The sequence below is a fragment of the Apis laboriosa genome, unplaced genomic scaffold, assembly GCF_014066325.1.
Source record: "Apis laboriosa isolate Shangri-la unplaced genomic scaffold, ASM1406632v1 scaffold40_cov151, whole genome shotgun sequence".
NCBI lineage: Eukaryota > Metazoa > Arthropoda > Insecta > Hymenoptera > Apidae > Apis > Apis laboriosa.
Genome location: NW_025223180.1, coordinates 2,769,417 through 2,794,394, shown reverse-complemented (window position 1 = coordinate 2,794,394; position 24,978 = coordinate 2,769,417). Strand labels below are relative to the sequence as shown.

General features: G+C 35.9%; 1 protein-coding gene across 4 annotated transcripts in view; it reads right to left on the bottom strand.

Moving 5' to 3' along the window:
* LOC122715722 (probable RNA methyltransferase CG11342) overlaps window positions 1–24,978 on the bottom strand; it is a 35,656-nt gene that overhangs the window by 2,333 nt on the left and 8,345 nt on the right. The window contains exon 1 of one of the 4 annotated variants that reach the window (XM_043938129.1): window positions 13,731–13,863. The exons of 1 other annotated variant lie outside the window; for it this stretch is intronic. Coding sequence is in view for 1 of the 3 variants with exons in the window: in XM_043938127.1 (XP_043794062.1) it covers window positions 3,721–3,764 (44 nt within the window). In the remaining 2 variants the exon portion in view is untranslated. Of the gene's footprint in view, window positions 1–3,720; window positions 3,822–13,701; window positions 13,864–24,978 lie in introns of those variants that run through there. 2 more of the 4 variants (XM_043938128.1, XM_043938127.1) reach the window with 2 other exon arrangements.

Here is a 24,978-nt window from a genome sequence, read left to right as displayed (position 1 = left end):
AAGACTTAAAGAATTTAAATACGTGTATACGTATATGCGAAAAGAAGAATTCTCGAACAGTTTCCGGAAATTTCGGACGAGGCAAGGTTGACCATAAAACGTACAAAGATCAGGTAACCGAAGGATCGAATGGACGAGCAGCACGAGCCCTGCTCCTTCGTCCCATTATTTCTTTCTCTCTCTCTTTCTCTCTCTCTCTTTCTCTGCCTTTCTCGCCATAAGGTAATCGACAAGGATGAATAGGAAACGGAGAAAGGGAAAGAGAGAGAGAGAGAGAAGAAAAGGAATGGAATAACTTACGAAGAAGGCAGGTGTTAGATGTGTGTATACCTACGCGCACCGGTCCAAGAAGTGCAAGAACACAAGGTCCATTCTCCACGGGCCAACTCGCAGCAATTTCCTCTTTCTTCGACGGTGGCAGATGTGCCTGCAGAGGCATGCAGGCACGAGATAACCAGGATTATACGCGAAGGATACCTTAGAGCAAGCTGGAGTATCGAGTCTCGTGCACGCCTTGTTTTTTTTTTTTTTTTTTTTTTTTTTCTTTTCCACGCTTTGCCCACGACAGGACCGCACTAACCGACCCGAGTGAAACGAGAAAGTATTTCACGTGGACGTCTAGAATTTCGAGGGACTAATGAATGGCAAAATGCCTCCTTTCAAAACGTGATTCGGATCTTTCATCGGGAGGAGGTTGAGTGGGAAATATCGGTGTATGGGATACCCTATTGCTTAGGTTTTACATGAAGGGATGATTCATGGATTTCGTGTCACATATTCCCCTCATAGGGTGGGATTTCGAGTGATTCATGGTAGTTGAGAATGAATCCTTTAATCACCTATCAAAATTTTAGATTTCGCAATATCGAGATATTCTTGGTAAACCGAACACACACCGATTAAACAGATTTCTCTCGGCGAGTTTCGAAATTCTTTTGTTTTCTCAGGTGAATTTGCGTATCTACATATATACAGGTAAATACGTGGAAACCGGTACAGATAAAATCAAATATGCAAAGATGATAAAGGTATTAAAAGTGTCAAAGCAAAGATATCGACGATTAAAAAAAAAAAAAAGAGATTATTATAAACGAAATCGACCTAGAAAGATATCGCGATACGTTGCAAACGAGATGAAGACAGGTATTTTCATTCGTGCTACTTTCGATTTAAAAAAAGAAAAAAAAAAAAAAAAAAAATACACATTTGAAAATTAAAATTCTAGCCAAGCTTTTCAATTTTATGCAAAATGTTAATTTCAGTTTATTTTTCCTTTTTAGATTCTCTATCAGATATTAATTTTAATTAAAAACGATCACAATCTGAATTCATTAAGTTATTTCGCGTGTACTTCGTTTTATTAATCAAGTTTTAACGTTTAAGAGGTGTGAACTGTTTTTCTTATCGAAATACATCGTTACATAACGATAAATTCGTCTTAAGCTGTCAGCTGTTGCAACTTGATGTAAATTAAAAATTGCAACATTGCATTAAAAATAATGATATTAATCTACTCACTTTTCGGAATTGTTTATACATGTAAAATTTACTTCTTCTTATTGATATTGATCGAGAGACAAATACGAATCGCGTTTCTCGTAGGATATAAGAAAAAAAACAAAAAAAAAAAAAAAAAAAGAAGATCAATAACAATCCATGGAAATATTATTATCTCCTCGCACACGTGGCGCAAGGGATATAAAGAGGGATAAAAATATACGTGGTTTCTAAAAATTCGCAGTCTTCGATCACCATTCAGTTCCATCGCTCTTCCCGTTTATTATTAGCCGGCGTGTTTCCATTTACAGGGACACGTGGCTCCAGATGATCGAAGGATACCTTACAAGGGACAAGGTGCCGTAACTCATATCGCCACTCGCATTCTTTTCTCGATTCATCGCTTAACGTGCATCTCTAACGAGTTGGAAAATTATTTCGAGCATCCCATGCCCAAGTTATTTCACTTAAAAACCTCCTTTCTCGATATTAATATCAAATATCTTTATCGAACGAATTTCTTTCGAACTTTATCTTCGATCATTGCATAACATTCTTGTATTAATTAAATAAAAAAAAAATATAATCAAAGTTACAATCGATATACTCGTATATACATGTGTATATATATATATATAAAATCACCGCTTCGTTAGATTTCGAATAGCTATTTTCTATAATTACACGCGTCCAATCGAAGTCTAGTTACTCGAACTAACGATTTCGAGTCGACTCGTGCGAGATCGTATTACCTGAAATTAAGTAATTCAATTACTGAAAAAAAGGCGGAAGGTGTTTTCGCGCAATTTCAACTAGATTTTAACCAATTGGCCTTTGAATTATTCGATAGCCGCGCCGCTAAGCATCGCGCAAAAACCTGTTATCCTTACGAAAGCTGCAAAGTACGTAATTTATACCGGTAAATTACTTCTCCCCGGCTCTAAGTAACCCGTACTTCGGTACACGCGTACGTTAACACACACGATCCAAGGGGATTTGGCAACACACCATACCGGGCTTCGAAGCGATTTGGCAATTCGAACAGAAGTCAAACGTGCTCGTGACATGCTCCAACTCAATATTTGCCAATATCCAATTCGCTTCTCACGACCACGGTTCTAACGGTAATTAAAACCCGAGAAATTGATCTTGACGCGCGGGAAAAAATATCCCCAAAAAGATATCGTTGAACGGATCGAAAGTGAAGCGAAAATAATTAAGGTCAAAATGAGTAAAAGATTTGAGAAGATTATCTTGAACCGGCGATGTAAACGCGTGGCTTTTACGATTGCAGAAAATTGGATAAATAAAAGGAAATAAGGAAAAAAGGCCTTAAGTTGAAAATGTTAAGCGAGGTCGTAAAATTACTCGTTAAAACGATGGTTCTCAACCACTTATGAATCTTATGGAGCATCCTTTTGAGGAAATCCAGTTTCTTCAGTTTTTATTTGGATCAAACAAACAAATTTCGAATGTTACAAGGAACGTGTACGAAAGAAAGATGGAAAAATATACACCGCGTCAGGGATCGAGAAGGCCTTTTCTTTCCTCGAACAACGTGAAAGTAGGCGCGAATTCTCGTTTGCATTGCTGATTCAGCAATGATTTTTTTTTTTTTTTTTTTTTTTTTCGTCGATTCTCGGTGTGGGTCTCGACGATGGCAAAGATCGTTTCGTAGGCGATATTAGACATGCAAGGAGGAACGATCGCTCGAAGCGACTATTCTTCCGGATCGCGATTTTATCGGCAAATTGTTCGGATTGCGTGTACACTGCCATATTTGCCCGTACCTCGTTACGCAGCATCATCTTATACAATGGAACGATTTATGGCGGCGATGGGGAGATATTTTGAAATTTCATCGCTGTCGAAAGTTGGCGCGAGATTTATGCCACTTGAAACCGTAAATATAATACCACTTCCTCGCTTCAATTTCATTTTCGAGAAATAAATAATTGTGAATGGCTGTAAGCGAACGTACTCGAACGTACGTACCGTATTTCTTACGTATCGATACGTACGAATCATTGTATCATTAATCACGTGTATATATTAGTTCGAAATATTTGTTGAAACGTTTTCTCGAAAATTTTATCGAGAACTTCTTGGAACTTTGGTGAACTGGTGATTGATAAATTTTTTCGGGATGGCTCACTTCCGGAATGTAAAGTAACAAAGAAATTTTTAACCGCGAGGGACAACGAACTCGCGCGCAATATATACTTGTGGCTTATAGTTCCATTCGATGATACAGCGCTGTTAGTCATCGTTTGTTACCTAGTCATCTTTAATATTGAAAACGCCTGAAGACATTCCAGCGTTGCGACACCCTTTTGGCTCGGCCCTCTTCTGTAATCGCGTCATTGCACCCAATGACAAAACTATCGTAAACAAATGTGTCAGTATAATTGGAATCTTGCTAATAAAATTAAATGATAGAAATTATATAGTCTCTGTAATTTCTGTGACAAAGTTTCGCTTATTCCTCGACAGATTAATATCGATTCAAATCGTTATTTTACTCTCAATATATTTCTATACTATATTTCAAACTTCGAAATGATTCAATGATTATAATATTTTAAAGAAATCCTAGATTAGAATTACTTTCTACGACGAGCAATTAATATAAATTTAATTAAAATACTTTCGAACGGTACTGTATATCAGCACTTTTGAACGGCACTGTATATATCAGAAATAGTGCTGCGAATTAGAATTCCGCGTGGCACAATGCCCGGGCCCCGGTGAAAGAATATAAATATTTTTCCCTGGCGCCAAGAGAATGGGAAGGAGGGGCAGCTGGGTACCGTTCGTTTCTCCCTTTCATCCCTTTCCACTCTTCCTCGCCCCCGAAAAATATCCCGGTCGGATCTCAGGTACTCTCCCCCGGAAGTCGAATGTAAAGCGATCCATCCGGCGTATTGAAAGCTTGCCCGCGTCCGGGGAAATCCGCTTTTCCCGGATTTTCGTATCGGACAAAACGATGTCCGCGATCGAGAAGCGTTCAAAAGGGAGCGGCGTTTTCAAGCCGCTCGAAAATTGAGGAAGAGGAGGGGGAACGGGATGGGAGAGTGCATGCGTGTGCACCACGCTTCTTACCTCGAACGGAAGGGGAAAAACGAAAGGGGATGAGGGACGCGTGTTCGAACCCACTTGCCGAGGATTCTCCGCAAACGCGGCTTCATTCGTCGCCCGAGTTTCCCTCAAAGTTTCTTTTCAAAACTTTGCTGTTCCTGAATTTGTCGCACGGATTAAGCACGATCCTATCCAGGTATCGATCTTTTGTGTCGTTTACGCTTAAATAAAGGGTGAAATGAAACGAAAGTAGCGCGTTTCTCGTGTTTTTCGAGGTATTTTTTTTTTTTCAGATTCTTTGGATAATAATTTTTGTAAATAAAATAAAGTAACATATAAATAATATTATGGTAGAATTTACTTGGAAATCATTTTTAAATTATATTTAAACGAGGAAATGTTTCTATCAAAACCGCATCTGAGCATTAACGTTGTCAATAATAGATAGAGAGATATAGGATAACGTTATTCGTTAGAAATGTGGTACGATATATATGGTACTACAGCGAGGACGGAAACTCGTAAGCGACGCCGTCATATCCGGAACAAGAGACGAAGAATTTTAATTTAGCCGAGCAATGGAAACGGTTGTAAGGGATCTGTTCAACCGTTTCCCTCATTTTTATGTTCATTGTCAATCGCTAATGTAATAATACAATCCCGTGGTGTGTGTGCGTCTTTTCTCGACACGGCCAATTATGAATGGTTATAGGAAACATGAGAATGTTCTCGTACGATTACGACCTCACCGCTTATCATTTCCTGCACTCACTCGAACTGCATCGTAATCTGACGCAATTTCGCGCGAAATCGATAACGCTGGTATTTTCAAGTTTATTGTTCGCCACATGCGAATCGAGCTTTCGTATTCTTTTGTCTAGTATACGGGTAAAGATGTAATATCCCAATTAAAATTATTGGATACTTGCGTAAAATTGAATTATAAAATGAATAATTCAATTTAAATAGGTTAATTCATATATTACGAATTTAGACAGAATTAGAGAAAAGTAAAAATATTTATTTAACGTGTACAATAAATGTATTGTATGTAACGTAAATAGGTTATATCGTATACCTTATGTACCAATATGTAACGTCGATAATCGATTATTTGGGTTTACAATCTTTCGAACCACTGTCGAGTTTTGCGTTCAATTGTTTAGTCTTCCAATGTGAATTATGAATTCTGAACTCCTTTCTCGATATTATTATTATAATTAGTACGTTCATTGTCGTGCAATAATATTCACAATATATGACACAAGTATACTCATTTCGAGAATCGTGTGTCAAAAATTGTGTCTAAATATACGAAACATTTGTTAATATAATCGGTGAGTAAAAAGAAATAACGAATTTTTTCTATATTTTTTCAAATTTTTTCTATATTTCAATATTTATTTCTTCTCGATGATTCTTGTAACGTCGGTATTAATTTTAATAATCTTAGTTTTATTATTGATAGTATTTAAAAATCGACGATATTTAAATTTTAAATTTCCCGAATACTAACACTAACAGCAATAATATTAAGAATTATATTAAAATGTCGACATTGAGATTCATAGAAAATCAGAATCATCGACAAAAAAACAACATATTTCTCGCAATGCGCTTATCTATATGAACAAAGAATTAATAAACTCTTTCGAGAACGAGTTTTGTTTTCACACGTGTCCATCTAATGATAAATTTAGATCTGTACGTAGATGTATTATTAATGAATTCTAGAATATTTTTAGGATAATTTTATAAATTTATAATTCGTTTGATTGAATTTTTTGCAAAAATAATATTTCACACCTTTTCACAATTTTCGTACCATTTTATTTTGTTTCTAATAATAATTTCCATTCCAGACACGTCCGTGTTATGAAAGATTTATTGCCCGTTTTGTGTATACGCGTTACGAATTGCGGTAATGAGGATGCACTTTAATGCCGCGGTTTCTAGAACGTTTCCGTTTCCGTGTCAGCGATTCTAATAGAGCTTAGGAGAGCGTTTCTCGTTTAAGAAACATAGTTGCATTCGTTAGAGACGTCGTTAGAGATACGTACGTAACGTTATTACACTTTCTGTTCTCTCGATTATCGTGTATTGTGCGAAAAGGGGATATATTCTAATAAAAATTGAAAGTATTTCATTCACCATCCTGAAATAAATTTCTTTCGATATAATTTACGATATATATTTCTTGAAGTAGTAATAATATAAAAAATAATTTTACAATTGAATTAATAAATTCATTTGAATTTATCACACGTATATTTTCGTTCATAGTTCTCACAATAGTTTGCGTAATTTTAATCAGGAATCGTGTCCATTCTCTAAAAAATAATTGTAGGAAAATCCCAATAAAAACATTTATTTCGACGAATATCTATATTAAATCGCTGTTTTTAACGCTTTTTTAATAAACTCGTAAAATACTTTAACTTACTATTAAATTACACGTTAATTTCTGAAAATTTATCGGATGATTAAAAACGAACAACACAAGTTTATATAATTTCGTACCAATCAAAGTGCATTTTGTGTGACAGGGACAAATGATGGTACGAGTGAAGAAATCTTTTTAATTATGTAATTAACATACTTATAAGCACAACGTAATTATTTATGTGGTGGAAAAACGCATGAATTTAAATATGTATGTATATTTATCCTCCTGTTTTCCATGTATCGATCATAAATTTATTACATGTTTCAAAGCTTATTTGTAAAAGAAATATTCTAGAAGTGTTTCTGTACGATTATTATTATTACATAGTGTTTATGCAAATTACTTCGTATGCAATACTCGAAGAATAATTTATTAACTATTTTATTTCTCTATTTTATTTCTGATTTTTGCAATACTATTTTTAGAAATGATAAAATGCAATTAAAGATCTTTTTAATTGCATATTATTTGTTATATTTGCATTCGTATTTAAGTAAACTTGAAAAACAATGTGAAACTCATGAAAGTATAAATTTAGCATTTGAACGAGCTTGTGTAAATTTTAGAATAGTTAAAGATTGATTTCTAAAATTAAAAACTAACGATTTTTCGTTGAGAGAATAAATCATTGTATTTTATTAATATATTGTAACGAATCAAACGATGTCGTAATTTCAAATAAAACTAAGTTCTTCCACAAATAGTTGTTTTGCACAGATAAAAAAAAAAAATTAAGAAAATTGATTTTGCAGAAGTTAAACGCAAAACATCATGTAAATGTGTAGTGAGTAGATAACTTCCTTAGAAAAAAATAAACATGAAACATATACGTACAAATCTCTTCATTATGTGGAATCTCGAAAGAAAGTAAAATTCGATTTTTCTATGTTCGCAAGAATATTTTAAAAAATCTTCGAGCTGTAAAGTAGCACAACTCGAAAAACATGTTTCTCGAACTATCGCTATAAAAAGATTTTTTAGAATTTAAATTTCATTAACTAAACTGTTAAGTTGAAATATTGCTACATCGGAACATTTCAAGGCGAAATTATCATCGAACTCCTTTCACGTTTCTCTTTATCCTCGACCATGTATAATTTCAAAAGGAAAATCGTGCGAGAAATTGGATCGATCACGCGATCCAAAGGGGGGAAATAATTTTTTCAAAACGACGTAACAGTGATCGAGCAAAAATGATTACGATTTATTACGCATCACGGTTAATTATTCGTTGCACGATAGACAGAGATGGAAGAAAGATAGAAAAAAGATAAGACTTGAAGAAAATCGCGAAACGATGATGAAAGATGATGTCAGAGTGTCAATAACTTTGGCGCGCACGCGTTGTGTCGGCACACAATTGCAATTTGCGGATGTACGAGGCGGTAACGAAACATACGTTGCATCCGGTTCGTCTCTAATTCGCCGTTAAAAATCCCACGGTCCACAGGAAGAACGAGTAAAACTGGATCGCGGATGAAGACACATTAAGTTCTTCTCTCCAGGGGAAAGAATACTTATAATTGCTGGGAAAAACGTAGCGGAGTGATAGAGTTAAATTTGAAAATGAAATCGGTTAAAACTGAGATGGATATTTATTTATCAAAAATCGTAGCGAAAAAAATTTGAAAATTTATAATTTTTGATATCGATCGAGAGAAAAATAAACAATTCCATATTTATGCTCAGTAAGATAGAGTTAAATGCAGAAACAATAGATAGAACAAGTATAGTGGCAAGAGAGACGCATCGACTAGTATTCGATGGTTGGACAGAAAAGATTCTCTCGAACGGCCTTCAGCCGTGAGTCGATAAATTCTCGTACGTACGATTTCAAGGGATTTAAGCGTGTAACTGGGTCATTCCGGCAAGGATACGTCGCGAATGCAATTTATCGAATGCTTCAAGCCACGAGGAAAACCTCGTGCGATGTCAAGTTCGACCGTATTGATCTTTTTGCAATCATTAGATCGAATATCATCGAAATAATCGAACTTTGTTTTTTTTTTTTTTTTTTTTTTTAGTATTTAATTATTTAAAAAAGGAATTCATAAATGTGATATATTCATAAATTGATCGAAATATTTCCACCAATTCTATAAATTTTACTTTATTCCAAAGATAAGTATTCGTTATTATCTTACCAAAATTCCCATTTCGCAACGCGTTGTTCGATCGTTTAAAAATCAACAAGCTACCCATTCACGGTATCAGGTTGATCGGTGCGCGAATATTCGTTCGTTTAAGCTCGACCTTTCAAAACAACGAATGATATCATTCCTTTGCTCGTTAGCGAATTAGTAATAAGCTTCACAACGAAAGAGTTTCTCGTGACTCGCGTCTACCACGATCGACCGAAATAATGCTCAACCGATAAGTCGACTTTCTACTCATTTATTTCATTTTACTTACAACGATCATCGTTCCAAACGATAACAGTTGCTCTTCCCCTGACTCGTATCTATACTTTCGCTAAATCGAACAATTTTATATCGAGCAAAAAAGCAGAGAGAGAGAAAAAAAAAGAATAAAATAAAAAATATTTTTACACGTACATGGATACATTAGAAAGAATTTAACTTTTAACGAGATTTTTAGTAACGATAACGACCCTCGCTTGCGACATGGCAATAGTTCGTTAACTCGTATTAGAAACGTAAGATCGGGCCGACCTCGAAATCGATATTGCAAAGAGCGGCGGTGACGCGGTCCTGCCCGGCCGAATCCAAAGTGTCTGAGGCCTCTCGAGACGACGAAGGTCATCCCCTTTGGAAAAAAAAGGCTGGATGATGCTTTTATCGCGCGGAATGGTGGTTCTGCCGATCCTTGGCTGTCTCCGGTTACGAAAGAGAGCAAGTTGGTCGGTGAACGAGGGAGGCCGGGGATTGGCTCGATTTGCTCACGTGCCACGCCGCGAGGCGACCGATTGAGAAACGGCCCTGATAACGAGATCCATAAAATCCATCGTTTCTCTCACATAATCGTTCCTTCTCCTCTATTATGTTATTTGGAAATATTCTATTCAACCGCGACCTGATCCACTTTTACGCGCATACGCTTTTTCGAAATGATTTCGCGAAAGGAATCACCCTTTCGTTGATCTTTTTGTTTGATATCGACAGCCATTTTTAAGATACCGATTTAATTTAAAGAAATTTTCTGCGTAAATAGGATTTAATTTTTTTATAGTCGAGCTAGTGTATCCTGTTAAAAAATAAATAAATAAATTTGTTATTACATTTAAATATTTTAAAATGTACAAACATGCGTAAAGAAGTACATGTGGAAATTTTATTAATCGCATATAATCTATCGAATGAAATATATAGATCTTTTATATGATAAATGAATATCGATCGATTAAAATTTTTAATTTGATCGTTTGATCAATGCTTGCGATTAAATAAAGTGAATCGCCAAAAAAAAAAAAACGTTTGATTTAATCGATCGATTCAATTAATCGGTAATTATAAATACGTATTGATTATTGATCACAAGTATTAATTGTCAAGTTTTTAACATAAGATAAAATATATATTTAAGCATAATATTTATTTATAAATAAATATTTAATAATAAAACGATACTTTTTTTTTAAACTGAATTTCAAGATAAATGCTTTCTGAAGCGTGAATACTAACTTTGTGTTAAGGGAAAAAAACTGAAGAGCGTAAATATCTCTCTTGATATTCTTAAGTGTTACTGTCTCGCGATATTAAAAATATTGAAAATATTATAAATATTAACGACGATGAAAATAAACAAAATAAATCGTCTAATTCTAATGATAACAAATATCTAACATATCTTAAAAATCTGCAATTCCATAATTAGTTATCTCACTACCATTTCATTCGTTTTCCTTATTTGAAAAACTCTTTCCACCAATTTAAAAAAACTATTGTAAGGATTGTAATATTTTGATTACAACGAAAGTCACGCGATAATAAAAGGAATGAAAAAAAAAAACGAAAAAAAGAAAAGAAACAAAGTATCGAGATAACGTTAGATAATACCATAGAATTCTCGTGAGCGCAATGCACGTTAGCATAAATGCCGTTTCGCAATAGTCAATGAAACATATTGTGATAAGAGTTATTCATATTTTTGTTCTATTCGTCCCGGTTGCATCAGAGTGTCGCAACAACGAGTTCATGCGAAACTCGCGTCAAACTCGCATCTCGTCTCGTCTCGTCTCGTTCCTCAATGAACACGGCCAATATTTTTTCGTGTCTCGAAATTAATAACGTTCAAGGTAAACCTGGCCCAGGGACCAATACCAAAATTACATTTTCTACCGCGTAATAACATGTCATTCAACGTTATTTCACTCTTTACCAAAGAAATTGTAAAAATCTGTCTCGTACGTTGTAGAATTTCATCGAAGTAAAAAAAAAAAAATCAATTCGACGATAACTGGTAATTTTCCCAATTTTCAAACTCGCGAAAAAAGTGTCGCGCGAACATTCCGTTGATCCGTTACAAAAAAAAAAAAAAAAAAAAAAAACGAAATTTATTCGCGTGCAATTTTCTCAAGATACGATCCCTAAATAGAATTTACGCGGCTTGAAGCAGCTTATATTCGAGGACAATCGGAGGATATCGAGCGGCATCTTCAATGACGCACGATTTACCAATCCTCCGATTCTCTTTCTCCTCGACATAGGCCTCTCTCTTTCTGGCCTTCGCCTCTGCCAGGTAAAACCTGCCAGACCGGCCGAGTTCACCGGCGGGAATGAATGAGTGTACGATACGATACTAACCGAGAGATGATTGCAGCAAGCCGCTTCCGGTACGTGCGCGAATATTACAGAAGAAACGCATACGTGGCGAACTCCTTTGCTCGGATCCGCTTTACGGTCACATTTTTCAGTTTGAAAATTGCGATCGGTATCTGAAATTGGAGAATGACGAGTCGAAGCGAAGAAATAGAAGGAAAAGATATTACGTTCGAAAATCGTTGGAATGATAAAAATCGTTTTTTGCATTGCCTATGATCATCGTTTAAAGTCATAGGCTGATCTAACTTTTTCGATGGTTAATCGTTTGTTTGCTCGAACATTGAGCGCTAATTGTTTGCTCCGTTACCAAAATTAGGAAATGTACAGAAAGCGAGAAGTTGATCCATAGTTGATGATTCATAGTTTGTTTCAAACGAATGCCAGTTAATCTATGATTCACTACAATTGTTTTTGTACAATTTCGAGAAATAATTCGACGTAATAACTTATTGGTGAACGATTTAGCGAACTTCTTTTTTCCTTTTGAATCGTAATTGGTTGACCGTTGACGCTTTTTCGCACACGTGCGCGCTCGTTAAAAGATGTTACGAAGCCAATACACTCGGGGCAATTACGTACGAGTTATCTCGCTTGGTTGCGCGTGCAGTTGCGTTAGATGTATATAGGGTTACTATTAAAAATGAATCTTCGTGAAAAAATTCTAGATTTTGAAAAATTTTTTAAAAATTAATAGTTATTTAATTGCTTCGATAACGATATGATTTAAAAGATCGTGAAATACCGGATACACTATGCGAGTTGTTAAATTATACGTTGATTTTTATCTGGCAAGCATCAAAATATTCTATTTAATTACTTTTTAAACTGACTCTACAAAAATTTATTTGATAGAAATCAAAATAATAATAATTATCACTTTAATTTTGAGTCTTAAAATTATCTCTATCGTTTCATGATCACTCTGTATATTTGGGTAATGTTACAGCCACACAGGAAGATGACGCAAAATCGAGCGCGGACCAAAACAACGACATAACATAGCAGAGAAATAGGGACCACGTGATGCTATAATAGACATTTCAGTGGCTCGACAACATTTTATAGGATTTTTGGCCCGGTGTATTTTCGGCCGAGTCGAAGTCGCGATTCTTTCCACGCTCGTGAAATTTCTCGTGTGTTAATCGTTGAACGCGATCGTGGCTGACCTTCAAGCTTCGCGACGATCGGGTTACCGGTTGGTCAGGAATTTTCTGATCACGCGACGCTAGAGCCACAGAAAGTGTTGGTGTTATTAGCTTTAAGGCAACGTTAATGCTCATCGATATTATCAATAATTATAATTACAATTTAATAACGAGAGAATATTATGATAAAATAGATAAAAATTACTGACTCGTTATTACTTGTTAATAATCGATCGTATTTATAACGATGCATTCCTCGAGATTTCGTGTTTTTCTTTTCTGTGAAAAGAATAAGTAAATATTATTTTTCATTGCGTCGTACACACTGTTTTTCGAGCATTAATAATTCTAATTACTAAGCTAAACTAAAGATATATGTATACATATATGTATACATATTCCAGCGTTAATTGTAGCGTTAATGAATTAATAATTGATAATTATAATATCATTGAAAATTAGTCGATTGTACAATTTAATAGGAAATTTATTTGTTCCGCGTGTCCTATTTTAGCCATCATCCCATTTTGTATCTCATTGAAAATTTATAATATCGAATTCTTCTTCGAGTTCAGTGTACCGATAATAAATATATCACCCTTCGAATATAGACTCTTATACATAGATCCTATTTATATTTACGTGTACTCGATATGGATAAAAATAAAACTAGCGACAATGATAGAAAATGGGCTGGTAATTTATTTCGCGAATAAGGATTCTCATTCGTGAATCGTAACGAGATAATACTCACTTAATCGAATCAACAACTTAACTCCGTACCGGATAAAATCCAGATGGCTCTTATTTCCCCTAGCCGATATCGTAACGTTGCCCAACAATTGCGCAAAGGAAAGCACGTAGGTGATCAGATTTTGCCCCTCCGTTACATCATTTGTCGTGTACGCACGTAGGTGTAAAAAGTGTTGCTTATTTCGCGTGTGTGATTATATATTTAAACGTTGCATCGACTGGTGTTCCTGAACCGAGAACAGACACGGATCGTTGTGGTGGGGGTATTGTGCTGCGAAACACACGGCAATGCGAACCTCGATCCGAGGTCGGCATTCTCTCATGACTACTGTCGTTTCGCTCTTGAGAAAGAGAGAGAGAGAAGTGTCCTCGAAAATCAACGAATCGAACATTCATTGTCAGTACTGGCGAGCCAGACTACCGGCAATATCGGCCTGCTGACTTTGAAACGTGCCATTGGGATGGTTATGCTCGTTGACAACGGTGCTACTCGCCATCTTGGAAATATCATCGAATGTATAATGTTTGTTTTCCGAAAAATAGGAATTTTTTAATTGGTTATCTATAATCGTATTAATCGAAAATAAATTAATTATAATAAGTATTTTTTTTCTTTGTTTTTTAGATACTGCAATGTGATTAATTATTCGAGATTTCGAGAGTGGTCAGTTTTTATTAACAACGATTAACTGTTATCGAATGTGGATTTTCTTTATCTCACAAAGCAAGGTCACGATCTGAAACCGTGAGATTTTTGTGAATAAAGTTAAACTTAAGATTACCATTGGAAAACATACGTGTTTCCCTATTTTTTTCCTTTATTTTAATCGTTAAGCTTAAACATAAATCAAAGTCCATTTACCCATCGAATAACGAAAATTTTCCCTGAGTCAACGACAATAGCCAATTCATTCATTGCCTGGAATAAAAACTGAAATCGAGGAATAAACGATGACCAAGGACTCGACTGAGAGTCGACTATTCACCACGTGTATCCGGATACGTAATAGATATAACCTCAACGATGATTAGAGATCGATCAATCGATCATTCCTTCTCAGCCAACCACGCGATGGCCACCAATTAATCGATCTTTCTCCCTCGTCGAATTTCCACATTTTCCTCGAATACTACGTTTCTTTTTTTTCTCGAAATGTCGAAATGATGCAACAACCGATACCCATTACCGATAAAGCTATACCAAGCGTGGCCACGATAAAATGTTTATTGTCTGCGACTATGAATCAGTGAAACGCATACCGTTCCAATAGTTTAACGCTTGTTTCGAGTGCAATGGTCGACGTTCGATCGAGAGAGTATACGTCACGAGACGTGTGCATACCGATCGTTACACTGTCACTGAAACAATTGGAATTTACGTAAGAAACGTTCCAACGTGAAATCATAATCCGGTTCCGTTACGAATGATGAAAGGATGAACGTTTTGTCAACAGATCCGCGAATCCGATTTTTTTCTTTCCGAGAATAGTTGAAAAAGGGGATTTTCTTCCTCCCGTAATTAGAAATTATTGATAATCCCTTATCTTGGCATCTTTTTTTAAGGAAAGAGATTACTATTATGACGTGTATGGAAAATGTAAATGGAAAAAAAATCGATTCGAAATAAATCGTAATAATATTCGTAACAAACTTCTCGAACTTCGTACGTACGTAAGTAAGTACATACGCTGATATGAAATTAATACCAGATTTCACCTTCGTCGCGCTAATCGCACGTGTTCGATACGTTCACATTGTACGAACAACCGGCCATGATCTTATTCAGCTTATCTTCGACGAGTATGTACATTACGACGAACAAAGTAGCTACGATATTCCTCTTAATATCTAATTCATTTATGATTAGAGCGAGCAATTAAAAGCAACGGGAAAAATATATCGATATCTTTTTTCTCGTATCCTCCACGCAACGAGTCCTAGTTTTATCAATTCCGCCTGATCCGAGAGACGACGAATCGAAACTATCGTTCCCTAGTAAAAATACGATATTTATAATAAAAAAAAAAAATAATCTTCTACAACTTTCGTGCGAGGCATTTTTTTTTTTTTTTTTTTACACGAAACAAACAAGTTAGGAATTTTTTACTCAAAGTAAAATATAGTCGTTCTTTTGTACGCGTACATCCTTCTTCGACAAATCTCGTGGCATCTCGTGTACCCGCGATGAATAACAAAAAGACTCATCGCAATACAAACAGGAACGTTTCTCGTAAAACGAATTTTCGAAAGGATACGAGGATATCCTGGCCGGGATTATGGCCTCTATTTTCCGTTGAACAGGCGGGCAGCTGTGTGGAGGAAACCGGACGAGGAAGAGGATGCTGACGAACGAAGGAGAAAGGCGGGGGATTCCGACTTGTTTCGCTTCGATTTAACCGCAACCCCATGGAAACGTGTGCCAACACACAGGGGAGACTATGTGCGTGTGTACAGTATATAGGCTGGCGCACGTGGCACATTATTTTCAGTCATCTCGCTCACAAATTTGAACAACCCATCTGTTGGGAAGTATGTAAAATATCCGAAGAAACTCTGTTTGTATCGTCATTCTCGTTCTGAGAAATCCTTGGCACGATATTTTTACGCTCCACGCTTTTTATTTGTATTACAAAGTCTTTGTATAAAGTAGATTCTTCCTTTTATAAACACTTTGGTCAAATTGATTTTTACACGGTAAATATCATTATTAATCGGTTTACCGAGATTTTTGATCGTTTATCGCGTGATTGAGAAGAATATATGTATATTTTTATAGTCTGATTATTTCTTTGTATCGTTGAGATTAATTTATCGATTTTAAATTGACCTAAGAACTATCGACTTTCCGCGAAAAAAGTGCACGGGAGAAAGCAAAGATCGTGCAAAAGTTGTAGAAACAGCGACCAGTTCCGGGATCGATAAATGGAAGCCAGAGAATATCCATTGCGAGGGGGGATATCTCGTACTTCTATCTCCGGTACCGCCTTTCCGTCGTTCGTGAACGCCACTTACGCGTGGGAGGATCCGTGTATCCTTGCCAAAGTTCCTTCGACCCTATTCTCCTCCGTCTCGAGGCCTTTGCCTCGAGGTTATCTTTCTTCACCGATCGAAGGTTGCTCCGATCCGCGAATGGCCGTATCCAATTTAAAAATTTTCTACAAAATCATTTGCGAACTTTTCATTTATTCTTTTTTTCTTTTTCTTTTTTACCTTGATTTTAAACCGATGAAATTCCAAAAAAAAAACGTAGAAAAAAGAATCAAAAAAAAAAGATAAAAAAGCGAAAGAAATTCCTGCATAATTATACAATCTTTCTAAAATCGCATTACCTTTCAAACAAGAATTTCAAAAAATTATTTTGAAAAGAATTCTTATGTTTTTTGGGTGTTTTATTGGGGGAAAAAAAAATCGAGGCGTTCAACGGAGAAAGAGGCGCGCTGTTTCTACGCTGTTCCTTCCTTTTTCTTTTTTTTTTTTTTTTTTCCTGTTCGCTTCTCCCTTCGACTATTTATCCTTTCTCGAATGTGCCCTAGGCACGAGCGAAAATGCCGGCGAACCGGTTCCACGATTTTTCGTCGACTCCTCGTCCCGGACTTTAGACCGGTATTCCTCCACGTTGCAGGATGCGTAGGCCGTGCATTTCGCGGTGCATTTCGCGGATCACCATTCCGGATATACACGAATTCGTACCACTTATTCCCGTCACGAATGCAAGACGCTCGTATCCGCTTGTCTGCCGTTGTCTACGCCCCGCGAATAGATGATTCGAATGGACACATTTCAGGAAAAAATATTAAACGCGTACATTATATTTCGATCAAGCCTTATATCTTATATAATCGTAATCTCTCGTAATTAAATTATTACACGTTTTTCATTTTAATTGCGATAACAATCGAGTTCTTAAAAATAATGATAGAAACGAGATTAATATGTTAGAAATGAAAGAATATAGATATATAAGGATATAGCGAATAATAGTTGAAAAAGATTAACGTGTCAGAAAAATGGAAGAATATAGACGTATAGAAATATAGCAATGTAGAAATATAACGATATGTAATGAAGAAAGAAACGAGGAATATAGTGACATGTGTATAAATGGAAGAATGAAAAAATATAAAAGTTATATTTATTAGATATACATACTAGTACAAGTACTACATTAATCTAAAGATTTCTATATTTTTTCGATTCTAAGCGTTTTTGAAAAAAAAACTTTCAAATTCTTTTTTTTTTTAATTGCTTTTATAAATTAATCGCGATTTCTTTTATCTCGACGAATATAATCGATAGTTAAACATCGAAAACTTCTCGTTTCGCGTTAATAATTCGAGATTATACGAGGAAGATGATTTTGCAACGAATCCTCTCGATCGAAATCTTTCGTAAGACGAAATGTACGTCGCAATTCTTATCTAAACCGATGAAATAAGAAGCATTTGAAACAAACAACAAATCGTTCTTGGAACCGAAAGGCCCTTATCGGTTGCGTACTTGAAAGCTGTGCGCTTGCATTCTCATCAACCTTTTCCGAGCAATGGCGGATGATCTCACTTGCAAATAATTATAACACTCGATGTCGCATGAAGAATCAATGAGACGATTGTTCGTTATTGGTCACGTTCATCCTCCCTCTTCGCGTGTCTTCTGACGTTAATTAAACTGAACGAAGAGCTTATTCGTCGATTTTTATTCATTCCTTCAAGCGACCTCATAGTTTTCCACGTTGAAACGTTTAATGTATATACTTTTAATTCGATTATACGTCGCGCGTTAAGAGTCGAACAAAGTCGAAAAACAAGTGTTACTTCATACGAATACCTTAGAACAACGAGAGAAGAAACGTTTCTTCCTTTGAAAAGATTGAAATTAATATCTATTTGTACAATTTTATATGCGCGAATCTCGAAAAGAAGTTGCACGAGAAAGGAATACATCTTTCTGTCGAGAATATGAAATTAACATTCGATTACCTTGGATGATACCTGTACGCATGCACATCCGGATGCAAATTGATTATTTTTAGACTCGACAGAGAGTCTGAATTTCAAGAAAAAGAAAATTGATTCGAGAGAAAAAAGAACGCGGGAAGAATATGCGCGATAAAAATTCAAAATTCCTTCTTCTTTGTATCCATTTTTCCTTTCTCCTTTTCTTTTTCTTCCTTTCTCCTCTATTCTAATTTCAAGAAAAATTCAAATACTGTAGAAGGCACGAGCACGTTTATGGACGAGCACAGGTACATTTTGCGCAATGCAGACTCTACAGCGACACTTTTTGATCGATCCCGAATGGAGCACACGGATGCTCGTTACCGTATCTCGGTATGCGCGCGCGTGTAAATGTCCGGCATGCTTTTCAGATTCGAGTCAATAATAGCTTGTACGAGAACGGGTTGATGAAACTTAACTGCGGTATTCTTAGTCTATTTAATCGAGACAGTACAGTCTTTTTTTCAAAACATACACACGACTCGCGTGTATATAAATTTTTAAACCTTTTTCAAAATCTAACGCAATCCGAGTTTTATGTACTTTTCGTTCGATCATCCCATCGATGTGTGTATTTTTCGCTCGTGCTTCGACTACTACATCGATCGTAATATCGAGGATTCTTTTCTGCGGCGTTTTTTTTTTATTATTATTATTATTATTATTATACGCATACGACAGTATTGCTATAACGATAAGCGGGGGAAAGCTTGCAAGTAAGACAGATTTGACATTATGTCAACACGAAAGGAAATACTTATCTTATGCAATATGTGCATATAGTATGTATTAGGCAACTAATCGTTTCTTAATTCCCTTAACAAGATAGAACGGAATTACATCACGAGCGAATAATAATAATAATAATTTTATAGCTTTTACATCACAATATTTCTTCAAATAGAAGAATAAAGAAAGGGACAAGAAAAATAAGAATGATGGTAAAAAAAATATTTTCCTTTGCGTGACGTCGATAACAAAATAACGCAAACTACGGACCCCGATTTTAATTTCAAAACGATAATTATCATTCGACGCTAAATTATTTATCGTTCACACGCAGTTTAAAACGCAAGCTTTAATTTCACTCGAAACGATAAATCATCGTCATTCATCATTCTTAATCGCGTTAAAAGTGCACGCGACTCTTGTAATCTGAGAGAAAGGTCCTTCGTTTCCCAATTAAATCGATAATAAATGCATGGAACGGATTAAAAAGAGGAGGGAGCGGACGAACCATTTTCTTCGAACATCTTTTTCGTCCAAATTCGAAACACCGTCCCGTTTCATCGCAACGCTCGAAACGCCGGGGGAAAAAGTTCGGAAAAATGGGATCTTCGGCGCGAAGATGAAAAGGGACGAGCAAAAGTAGATGAGATACGATTGTGGTAGGGAGGGCATTTACGAGGCGCAGCTGCACGCTTTGTGGAGAGAATCAAAGGAAGAGGGCGGGCTTGGAAATCTCGTGGACGACCTCGGTCGAGGAGGTGGGTTGCGACATTCGACATTCGTCGAAGCCCAACACCGTCCATTCACCGTAACATCCGTGCACTTTTTAAAAGCTGGGACTACATACTTAAAAGTATGTAGACGTAGACGTCCCGTGTTACGACCCCGTCCCGACTTCATTCCTCCATCGCCTCGAATTTAAACGGCCCGGACGTGTATAAATAAGTATTCTCATTGCCCGCCTCAATGTTTCCGGGTTAAATGCGTACGAGTGAATAACGAGGAGGCGAAAAACAGGATTAACATATGGTGGGGAAATCATCGTGAGAGGTGAAGAATCGATGTCTTGGATTTTATTCAACGAGATGATTATCGTCTCTTTCATCTCGGATTCGAGATGAAATGATGTTTAAAGAGGAACGTTTAGGATGCAACGTTTAAAGAAAATAAAGTTCATTGCGACGTAAAAACTGATAATAAATTTGATCGAGTTGATTGAGCAATTAAAAGCCGGTTGATTACGTTCTTAAAATAATTTTTATTAGATTAGAGAGAAGCTTCGAAGATTCATTGACCTCTAAGCATCGAGTAAAAAAAGAACGAGTCGGATAAAAGAACGTTTTTAGAATAATTCATCGTGATGTTATTCGAATAATTTGAGATATTTGATTGAAAATTTGATCGAATCATAGGCAAATTACGACACCTCTGTCTTCGATTTCGACGATTTATCGAAAACGACGAATCGATAAATAATATTCGTTTACTTTTTTATTTATTTCAAAGCGTTCACGTTACGGAGAGCATAAGCTTATCGGCTTATCGACCATTTTTTTTTTTTTTTTCTTCTTTTTAATACATCTACTACGTATCACCGTGAGGCAACATCCACGGAGAGATTAAACGATCGCATTTTTAGAAGGAATCGTGTAACTATCTCTGTTACTGTTAACCGATAAAGAATCGCGATACATGCCGGTTTTGCAACTTGTGTATCGTTGACGAGGTCACGAGCGATGTTTCATCGAGTGAAGTTTGTTTTGAGAAAAAATCGTTAATCTGTCTCTCTCTTTTTCCTCTCTGACCGTTCTACAATTACGCGGAGAAGAATATTCTAACAGAGAAAACCGAGATTAAAACCGAGATTTATCGTTATTTCGAAAATCGTTCGTTCAAGATTTTTTAATATCCTCGCCTGTTCGTTCGTTCGTCCGACAGATATTGATTACACGATTTTTTTATTCCGATCCAAATAATATATACACTTGAGAATGAACAGAAGAAGTTTAACTTAATCGTTTTATTTAGCTAATTTCTTCGATTCGAGATTCAAGGAAACGAACATTGAAAAATGTTTCGCATCGAAACATTTCCAATCTTGGAAAATAGCCTCATTTACCTCGACTCTTGATCCTTATCTATCTATTTTCGCCGTAAGAAAACACGTGGTCATTAAGAAACGAAAACATCCCAAGCGCAAAATAAACATTCTCGAGGAATTCGAGGTTCGATCGAGAAGTGGTTTCCGGAACGCGGCGATAAGGGGCGCACTATCACCGGAAACGGAGTCCCCGTGGCACGAGCAGGGGCTTCGTTTACGTTCCTGTTCCTGGCTACTTGCTCTACTAAGGAACCAGATAACAACAGTTGGTCGATGTTCATCGGTAGGGCGCCCAGCCCTGTCGCTTCACGCCATTTCACTTCACCCATCATTATTGTAATCCCTTTGAGGGAAACCGGGAGCGGAAGTGGATGGTATCCTCGACCGCCGCCAATCCTTAGCCGGCTTAATCGAACGGACGTGACCATTTCGAACTTCCAAGTGACTCGCAAAGACGTGTCCCGAGGCCGTAAAACGATGTCGAGAGCTGACTGGAGGTCGTATATTTTTATCGTACGATCGGTACGTTTCGAGTATCGATAAATGCCTGTCGAATCTCGCCCTTTTTTCGAATCGCTTATTCCCTCTTCTTCCATGACTCGATCGCTAATTAACCAGACTTACTTCCTGCTTTCTTTTGCTCGTAAATCAACCGGAATAAAGGAAATTATACGGAATTTAGGATAATGAGAATTTGAGAAACGAATCTCAACGTATGATTTCGAACATTATATATATATATATATATATATATATATATATATATATACGTATAAAATAAGAGAGAAATTTATGCAAGAAGAAGGATGTTTGGGGAAAAATTTTACGGGAGGAATTGTATCGAATCGAAAGCTAAAAGAAATACGTACGCGACAAGTGTGACACTTGAATGGTAAATCTGTATTTCGTGTGATACGAGTTTACACGATACCGAATCAGATTATATTACGACACAACGGTTTATGAAACACGCTTGGATACGTATTATTCTCGAAGAAAAGGTGTCCACGTGTCGATTTGAATATTCTCCTCTTCTACCTAGACATCCGCGATTGCGTCATCTTGTATCACGTGTTTAATAGTAACTCACATTTCGCTTCGACGATGATCGTCATACGTCAGAATATAAATTGATTATTAACGCCGATTGGGAAATTGCGATCGCGTTGACGAAACGGATATCGGGAATCGTTAGAAAATCAGCCGATTACCAAACGAAATAATCACATCATCGTCGTCGTCGTCGATGATTAAATATTTCCAAACACGTAACGATATCTTTTAACGACGATTTTTTTCGTACTGATGTAATTTGTAGTAATGTTAGAGCTCTTGGTGATCCCATTTTGACGGCCGTGACACTCTCTATTTTAGAAACGCCCCGATTCCCCAAAATGGGACGAGCCAATTTCTTTCGATCAGAACATCTTCGTTTCATTCGTCGTTCGTTTCGAGCGATATCATTGATCATACACATTATTCATTTGTTCAACTAACGTTTCGCTAATAAATAAAGGATACGTTTACGAACGTTCTTTCTTTCTTTACAATATATATTTAAAAAAAAAGGAATCATTTCTTTAAAAATCGATTAGATTTTAATCCAGATTCGGTTTGAACAAGTTATGAAAAATGTATTCATGCACGAACGCGATACCAGTTTGTACGAATAACATTACCGTAACCAGTCGCGTAGATATGCGATTTTTCGTAAGTGGAAAGATTTAATATGGCATGTGCAACTTGATCGGATCGCGATCGATTGCCATCATCGTGTTCCCGATGGTAAATCATTGGCCAATCTGGATCGAATATGCCGTTCCGCTTTTTCCAAACGGTGTTGTACGACTTTATGCAACTTTCCAGCGACACAACATGGTTCGATATCCAGCGGGTGAAGCGAGAGGATACATTATGTATCGTATCGTATCTTAACGCGGAAAATAGCATCATTTTAGCTCGCCGTGAAACGATCGTTTCGAGGAACGCTCCGCTTAATTTCCACGATTAGAGTCGCGTCATCTTCGCGCAATTTTCCAATGAACGAATTTCTATCACTCTACCGGAAGTTCAGCGCTTCCGGTTACGCTCCCGCTTAAAAAAGATAAATGGCTCGCTCGATTTTCTTTTTTTTGCAAAATACGACTTTTTCTATAAAAAAAAAAAAAAAAAAAAAAGGAAGGATAAAAAATGAACGAGATAAAACATTGGTGAAAAATTTTCCAACGAAATAAATGAGCGAGCAATCTTTGAATTATGACGTTTATAAACTACGAAGCAAGATAGATGAATTACAAAATAAGAGACCGCTTATTACGACCGATATAATTTGTAATTATAAATCAACGATGTTTTCGTATATAATTCGTAACGTAACGCCGATTGCAATAACTTTTGTAATATCGGGAAAGAAAAATAAATATCATTGTTCATGTTCGTGCAATGCCCATTTGTACGAAGAATGTGCCCACTCGAAGTTGCGAAAAAGTAGAATGATACGATTCAGTGGAAAAGGATATCTAAAAACCAGTTTTTGTAATCGAGTGCAATCCGAATTGATTAAACGAGACGTTGCACCATGATAGTTGTTCCCTCTTACGAAAACCGAGGCTTGGTGACTTAGGTATAGTGTGGGAGCGATGCGCTATATTATTCTGATGCAATTCGCATGAATCGATATTTTAAAAAAAGAAAAAAAAAAGGAGTGCAAGAATCGCGTGTCGAAACGTAAAAACCGGAAAAAGAGTTTCGAGGTAAAAAAAATTAAGAAATATATTACTTGCAGAATTTAGAAATTTAGCAACTATGTAAGATAGATAGAAATTTAGGTGAATCAAAAAATTATTAGAAACTATAGAAATTGTATATCGATATAAAAATATAGAAAATGTAAAATTGTAGATTTCGTCCCAAATATTTTAAAATTTAAGCAACTTGTCACGCGTGTAATGAAACGTGTCTCTCTGACGTAATTAAATTTAAATTGATATTCGAAAGAAGGATAAAAATTTGAAAAATTCGAATTTGAAAGATCGATCAAATATATCGTTGTGACGATGAGAATTGATCATTCGAAAAAATTATTTGCTGCTTATATAATCAAATAACAAATAAATGGAATAAAAATAAAATTTAACGATCTTGTTTGTCAAATTTAAGAACTTTTGTAGGAGATAATGAAATACATACACAAAGGATCGGTATTATGCAATTGAAATGAATCGATATTCGAGAAAACCTATAAAAATTTATACGTTTGTTATACCATTCACATAATATAATAATGAAAATGAATAATCTGAGATAAAAGTTGAGAAAAATATCACGTACAATCGAACAACATACAATAAGAAGAATAATTATGATGCAAAGTGATGCAATTGTGATATTGCAAATCGAAATTAATCATCGATGATAAAAATAATGGATAAAAAAAATAAACTTTAAAATAAAA